The sequence below is a fragment of the Dreissena polymorpha genome, chromosome 16, assembly GCF_020536995.1.
Source record: "Dreissena polymorpha isolate Duluth1 chromosome 16, UMN_Dpol_1.0, whole genome shotgun sequence".
In the NCBI taxonomy this organism is placed as follows: Eukaryota; Metazoa; Mollusca; class Bivalvia; order Myida; family Dreissenidae; genus Dreissena; species Dreissena polymorpha.
This window is the reverse complement of record NC_068370.1, coordinates 29,317,958-29,326,320: the sequence shown is the minus strand read 5'-3', so window position 1 is coordinate 29,326,320 and position 8,363 is coordinate 29,317,958. Positions and strand designations below refer to the sequence as shown.

The 8,363-nt window shown below is 34.3% G+C and overlaps 1 protein-coding gene across 9 annotated transcripts in view; it reads right to left on the bottom strand.

Moving 5' to 3' along the window:
• Positions 1–1,564: 1,564 nt before the first annotated feature.
• The window catches only part of LOC127861532 (tyrosine-protein kinase SRK3-like), a 100,052-nt gene continuing 93,253 nt past the window's right edge, over positions 1,565–8,363 (bottom strand). For 6 of the 9 annotated variants that reach the window (XM_052400115.1, XM_052400113.1, XM_052400110.1 and 3 more), the window contains exon 12: positions 1,565–8,115. In XM_052400115.1, the coding sequence (XP_052256075.1) occupies positions 7,913–8,115 (203 nt within the window). In that variant the 3' untranslated portion in view covers positions 1,565–7,912. The remainder of the gene's footprint in view (positions 8,116–8,363) is intronic. The other 3 variants (XM_052400116.1, XM_052400117.1, XM_052400114.1) reach the window with 1 other exon arrangement.

Genomic DNA, 8,363 nt, shown 5'->3' with positions numbered 1-8,363 from the left:
CATGTGTATCTCATGGAGCTGCACATTTTAAGTGGTGAATCTACAGTCACAGTATAGTTGCTTTTAAATATTTGCTACTAAAAATAGAGATTTGTTACAATTATTTTCAAGGGCAGTAATTTATATAATTATAAATCTCATATTATATATTTCCTTACCAAGAATTGAAGTTCTTTTCACAGTTACTGAACAGATTTATTATTTTTATTAACCAGGTTTTCCGAAGGAAAAAACTGGTTATTAGATTGGCGAATGCGGGCGGGCTGGCGGGCTGGCGGGCTGGCTGGCGGGCGGAACAAGCTTGTCCGGGCCATAACTATGTCGTTCATTGTCAGATTTTTAAATCATTTGGCACATTTGTTCACCATCATTGGACGGTGTGTCGCGCGAAATAATTACGTCGATATCTCCAAGGTCAAAGTCACACTTTGAGTTCAAAGGTCAAAAATGGCCATAAATGAGCTTGTCCTGGCCATAACTATGTCATTCATTGTGAGATTTTAAAATCATTTGGCACATGTGTTCACCATCATGGGACGGTGTGTGGCACGAAAGAATCACGTCAATATCTCCAATGTCAAGGTTGCCACGACTAAAAATAGATTTTTTTAAAAAACAAACTTACAAAGGGGGTTTATTTTGTTTGTTCATTTCAAAAGTTCAGTTTGAGTTTTCTCCCTTTATCAGATTTTTTTTCACAATGAAAACCTGGTTTTGTGACAATTTTGTCCCTTGTTATTTATAACCCATATGATTGATTTTTCAATTTTTTTTTTAAATGATTAATTATAATTTCTTTGATGTTCATTACATACCTGTGGACTTATATCCATAGATGATTTCTATACCTGCCAAATGATAGACATTTTATTTCAATGCGGCGCAGTAGGGGGCATTGTGTTTCTGACAAACACATCTTTTGTTGGGTCACTAGATCAAAGGTCAAGGTGACCTCTAAAAAAAAAAAAAAATTCTGACAAGCTTTCGCAGGCAAGCGTGGCACCCGTTATGCAGTGCTCTTGTTCATCCCAAACTATAAAGTTGTATGAGAGCCTTTTGGTCTTATGTGTCATGTAGTGGTCTAGTCAAAGTTTGTTCAAATTTACAATGGGATCAAAACATCCCACACCCCAGGTGATCAGATGGTATATATATACAGAATTAAACATTATTTAAATATCGCTGAAACCATGGGGTGCAGTTTTTGGTATGTAACATTATATTGTTGTTTTCTACAAATGTACTGAAATCTTAACAATGTCAATGTAGACGAAATTCCCCACTTTTGCTAGTAACTTGGGTTTTCTTATAACACTGATATATTTAAGTTTTATGTGAATGTCTTGGATAATAATAAAGATAATTAATTTTATAAAAACTGTTACCTTAACAAGACATATGTAATGTTCAGATGAATACTCATATAATGGGATAATGAACATTCTTATCATAGAAGCCAGAATGTAAGCGAATGATAAAAAATAATGTCAACCATTATGGCTATAAATTTTAGTGCCTCTACAAAAAGTCATATATTTATATTTAAAGGATATAAATTTTAACATTTTAATGTTTTTAAAGTTTATTTACATTAGTTAGACAGTTATACATTTAAGTTTTTTTTCTAGCATTGAATACTGAATATTTGTAACAACAAGTGAATGTAAATATATGAAATATATATATGCATCATCATTTATGTACAGATTATTGTAAAAGAAATATAGTAACAAATGGCCCCATGAGCATAGAATACATAATAATATTAAAAAGCAACAACACATGTATCTAATCGAATAGAAGTAATACATTTGCAACAATTAGCTACACATTGGAAGACTGTTAAATTGGGTTAAATTACATTAACAGTTTAATGTGTATCTCTAAAACATGCAAAAAAACATTTTAATAGAAAATATAAGATAAGCCATTCAAAGTCATATAGAAAAAACTAATTAAATAAAACCTAGAAAGCGAAGTGTAAATTTGTTTTTGAACAATGTCTTGTGAAAATGGGTCTTATGCCATATGGGGTCAGGGTGGCTTCAGACAAGCCTGTGCAATCGAGTAGTCTGATCAGGAGCAAAGCTGTTTGATATTAAGTCAGCCAAGCATTTGAGGTCTCATACTCAGTCTCAGACAGGGTAGCTCCAAACCAGCCTGCACAAGCTTTCATGGTCTCATAAGCAGACACGATAGCTCTAAACCAGTCTGCATGTTTGCACACGCTGGTCTGGGGATACACCAGCCCTATATGGCATTAGGCTCATTTTCGCATGATGCATGTCATCTCATGGTTAATTTTTAGAAGTTTTTTAAATGAAACACATGGTGCTTTGAAACTCAAAGAATGCATTGTTTAACATGGAACACAGCACTTCAGTACTTCAAGAAAGCAGTATTTAATACATTGAGCAAAATAACGTGCTGGTCTGACAGAATTAAACCAGCAAAAATCATGTTGCATGCATGAGGTTTTCTAAAACACTGTTCAGCTAAGATATGCAGTTCTAGGCATCTGTAGTCCTTTAGAAAATAAAATTTAATATTTGACCTTTCTTTCTAGTTTCAAGTTTTAAAGGCTTCATTTCCAAACCTAAGATACTTATGAGCAGCAAACAGCATAAAACCTTAACAGCCTGTCAGCGACTCACAGGCTGTTCATGTTCTATGCTGGTTGCATGTAGCCATTTTCAATTATGCCTCTGAGCGGAAAAGGCTTAATCCTTTGCATGCTCGGAAATTTGTCGTCTGCTAAAATGTCGTCTGCTGAATTTCTAAAATTAGCATTTTCTTCGATTTTTTTCAAAGAATATTATCAGAATAGCAAACAGTTTGGATCCTGATGAGACGCCACGTTCTGTGGCGTCTCATCTGGATCCAAACTGTTTGCAAAGGCCTTCAAAATTCGGTTCCCGCACTGAAAGGGTTAAACTGACACTAACTTTCCATGCAAAGTTGTGTCATACAAGAACCATTTGGCTTTATTACCCTTTTTTACATACCAAAGTTTCAAAGCAGCACAAACTAAATAGTACAATAATTCATGAAACAAAAATTGTTGCTGTGACATGGTAAACATGATATTCTTTAACATTTTGTTCTCTAAAACATGTTTGTGTGAACACAATGCCATGAATGTATAAATCAAATATTCATAGCTGACGCATGTCTTATCATAAATATGGAATATACAAAAAAATAAACATTTAGAAAATTCAAGTACATATAAATTTTGCGAAGTGTATAAAACATCAGAAGTTGTGCAATTGCTGCTCAATGGACATCAATTGAAAATTTTAAATATATGATTTCACAATGACACATAAATATCCTGCAAAATTATTATTATATGTGCGATATTTTTTGTTCATTTTATGGGTAAACCAATCCAAGACATTAAGATCCCCACAAATAAGTACCGGGTATTTCACATCTTTCTTTTCTTTTGAGAAAAAATATGGTAGGCATGTATCACATTGAGATCCAACATAATCCACGCATACATCCTGCGTTTGTTTCGCAATTCATATACTAGAAACAGGGGAGTAAATTACACTGTGTATTGATCTGATACTTCAAATTTCTGGTAAAACACTGATGCAGTAAAACTCTATCTATACCATTTACTTTGTTTAGGTAGAATAGTAATGATTAGCACTAATTGCTATCACCCTTAATGCCAAGTCAGAAATCAACAAATTAATAAGATTGTCATTCTTTAATAAAAAAACAAATTTAATTCCAACGGATAAACATGATTTTGCAGTACTTAGAATTACAAATGGGGATTCATCAGTCTCAAAAGATCATCATCATTTGACGTTAAGAACAATTATTACCAGTAAATATAAAAACAAGGGACAAAATTGTCACAAAACCAGGTTTTCATTGTGAAAAAAAAATCTGATAAAGGGAGAAAACTCAAACTGAACTTTTGAAATGACCAAAAAAAATTAACCCCCTTTGTAAGTTTTTTTTTTTTTTTAAATCTATTTTTAGTCGTGGCGACCTTGACATTGGAGATATTGACGTGAATCTTTCGTGGGACACACCGTCCCATGATGGTGAACAAATGTGCCAAATGATTTTAAAATCTCACAATGAATGACATAGTTATGGCCAGGACAAGCTCATTTATGGCCATTTTTGACCTTTGAACTCAAAGTGTGACCTTGACCTTGGAGATATCGACGTAATTATTTCGCGCGACACACCGTCCAATGATGGTGAACAAATGTGCCAAATGATTTTAAAATCTGACGATGAACGACATAGTTATGGCTCGGACAAGCTCATTTATGGCCATTTTTGACCTTTGAACTCAAAGTGTGACCTTGACCTTGGAGATATCGACGTAATTATTTCGCGCGACACACCGTCCAATGATGGTGAACAAATGTGCCAAATGATTTTAAAATCTGACAATGAACGACATAGTTATGGCCCGGACAAGCTTATTCCGCCAGCCCGCCAGCCCGCCAGCCAGCCAGCCAGCCCGCCAGCCAGCCAGCCCGCCAGCCAGCCAGCCCGCCCGCATTCGCCAATCTAATAACCAGTTTTTTCCTTCGGAAAACCTGGTTAATAAAATGATAATGAAATCCGCAAAAACACTTCTGCTATGTAACAAAGCAATTAGCTTTTACATTTATATGTAAAACATCAAGATCATAATTCTAATTAAATGTACAATCCATATATATTGATTGCATACGAAAACAATCACAAATTAACATTACTATGGAATGCAATTATGTTACACAAACAATATTTTATATTCAAATCAACTTACAAAAAAAGTATATAAGTATATTTGATTTCAATCACATTTCACCAGACTTGCTACCTAATAAGATAAAAGGCTATATGTGCAAATTAAAACACGCAATCGTGAACAACAAGGCAAAACCCAGTTTGGATTTGCAGTAAAAATAATTTAACGATTTTGTCATACAAACCAATGAAACCATTGCTTATGTTATTATTTATAAAGACTTTCATATTACAGTAAATGGTACACTTCTGATTTGCAAAAACTTAAGTATTATTCTTATAGTCTGTTCTTATAGTCTGTAGTCTTTAAAAACTATGCTTTTAATATGATTTTGACCTAAAATAGAATGGTTAAAATTGTCCATTGTTGCACAATCTGTCATTGCCAAATACACCTGTGAATATAATTGGATGGAAAGTCTCGAAAAATTAAAGTATACTAGAGCTTTTTCACAGATGTGCACCTAAAACCCTGCAGTTCTGTGTCACTTATGGTCAAGGGCAAATAAGTCAGGGGGGATCACTGGACGTTAAAAATGTCCTGCACATCCACACTTGGTGATGACATAATATAAGTTTGAATATAATTGCTTCAGAAATGTACTTATATTTGGCTTTACAAAGTTTTGCAGACAGATCAAAGGACGGATCTTTTGACAAACCAATAATGTCAGTCCAACACTTCTAGCTGAAGTATTAATAACCATGGAAATCATATGAGGTGGTTTAATAAACCATGGAAATCATATGGGGTGGTATAATTAACCATGGAAATCATAAGGGGTGGTATAATAAACCATGGAAATCATATGGGGTGGTATAATAAACCATGGAAATCATCTCAGAAGATATAATAAACAATGAAACCATGAAAATCATTTAAAGTGGTATAATAAACCATGGAAATCATAAAAGGCGGTATAATCAACCATGGAAATCATAAAAGGTGGTATAATAAATCATGGAAATCATAAACAATGGAAATAGGCAGAGGTTTGGCAAAAAGGGGACCATTAATGTAAGCAGTACCAGCAGAGTTGCTTATAAAAATTTGAACAGCAACAGTTTGTGTCCAAATTTTTAAAGTTATCACTGTCAATATGATACATGTTAAACTAAACTAACAAATCATCAATTTACATATGAGCCCTGCTCTGGGAAGACCAGGCTTATTGCATGTGGGTCAAGTATTGCTGCAGATTAACGTGTGCAGTCCTAGTTATGTGGGTCAAGTATTGCTGCAGATTAACGTGTGCAGTCCTAGTTATGTGGGTCAAGTATTGCTGCAGGTTAACGTGTGCAGTCCTAGTTATGTGGGTCAAGTATTGCTGCAGGTTAACGTGTGCAGTCCTAGTTTTCACAAAGAAATGCTCAAATAGATGTAGTTAACTAAATACCTTGGTACACACAAAAATCGTTCTTGTGTCTGACGTTAACCAACCTTGTTAATGGAAAATGGTCTAACAAGTCATGGCGACTATCTATGGCACTATATGCATGATACAAATAAATGAAAACTAACAGGCCAGTCTTTACACAGGTCCTTATAGAAAACTAATATGAACGACCAAAATTAAACACCATCATTTTATTGGTATGTTGCTGATAATAACATTTAAACAGCGCTGTAGACCTGACTTGAAAAAAAGCATTAGCCAAATACCTAAAAAACATCAAGATTTACCCATACATCCAGAATATCATACAAAACAATGTGATATTCTTAATGAGTACCTTTCTGACAAAATCAAATGTCAGTGATGTTTCATGTTAAAGTCATTTTTATTCTAAAGAATCATATTTTAAATTACTGAATTTACTGCTGAACTGTTTTAAATTTAACCAGCCATTTTTTGTAAACATAATTAATTGGGCACCATTAACGAAGTTTGATTTGAAATTATCACTTCAAAAAAAGTATATCTGTGGTCAAGATATCTGTAAGGAGCATTGTAAACACTGGACAGTATACATATGTTTGAATACTGTGTTGTCATAACATACACACTGGCACAAATGAGTCCGCATAAAGTCACTAACACTGCCAATATCTTCAACTGGTTTTTGTTTTTCACCTAAGCCTAAACATTAGAGCCATGTCATGGAAAAACTGGGCTTAATTCAAATGCATAGTATCATCCTAGATAAGCCAGTGCAGTCAACACAGACTTATGAGGGACATCAATGTCTGCTTGCCTGGTATTTTTTGTTTACAGGAAGTGCCTTCTAATAGAAAATCCAGGAGAGACAGAAAGTGTCTATTCAGATAAGCCTGTGCAGTCTAAAATTAACCTGCATGCATTAAGCCCAGTTTTCCAAGAACGATGATCGTTATGTTATTTCAGTCAAGAATAATGGATTGACAGTACAATGAACACCAAGCCTTGTCACCTTGCATACTGAGCAGCATATTGCAAGAATGAAGAGAATAATACATTCAAGAATACATGTATAAATTACTTAAAAAAATTATTTGTACCACTTACAAACAAGAGAAATACATGTATATATTTACTGAAATGTTAGTAGATTGCAGAACATAATAATTATTATGATTCTTTTATTCACAGCTCTATTAATTTAATTGTTAAAAGTTTAACAAATTTTTTTTTTACATACAGAAAATACAGCATTCGAAACATGAAAGACTATACATCTATAATTTTCTTAAATATTTAATGTCATATTGATTTCAAAACAGACACTTCACTTAAAATACATGGTTAAACAACACTAAATCATTTATGCCTAGCGCCTAGAAAAAAGGCCTTGGCAAACAGCGTAGACCCAGATGAGACGCCGTATGATGCATCGTCTCATCAGGGTCTGCACTGTTTGCTTAAAGGAATTTCTGTAAGAAATATTCTAAATATAGAAAGAAATATACTACACATCTCTAATTTTGGAAATAAATTGATCCAATTTAGAAGGATGGGAGAGTCCACTTGGCATAAATGGGTTAAATCATTGGTCAGGTTGCTCAAAACATTAATGGCCAATTAAGCTTACATCTGTGAATTTTTGGATTAAGTTATTTATGTACTTAATTGTTAAGCTTTAATACATGTCATAATTGTAAACAAATGTCTTTGCTTGAATAATCCGCACATGGAAGATTTTTTTTTTAAATAAAAACACTTCAACTGGATTCTTTGTATTTAGGCTCGGTGCTCACAAAATAGTCATCAAAGAAGCATTCAAGGTACTCAAAAGTGGGACGTTGTTCCTCCTTGCGGTCCCAACACTGCAGCATGATCTCATACATGTGAACGGAGCAGTCCGCAGGCTTTGGCATACGGTATCCCTTGGGCACTTGTTCAAGCACTTCTCGATTGTTCATTCCTGCAAATAAAGAAAGCCGCATTCTGTAAAAACTGGGTTTAATGCATGTGTGTAGTGTTGTCCCAGATTAACCTGTGCAGTTCGCACAGGCTTATGAAGGGGGGGACACTTTCCGACGAAACTGGATATTTGCTGAGAAGAGACAACCTTTATGGAAAAATACTATAACAGCGGAAAGTGTCAAACCTGATTAGCCTGTGCAGATGGCACAGGCTAATCTGAGTAGAAACTTTAAGCACATGCATTAA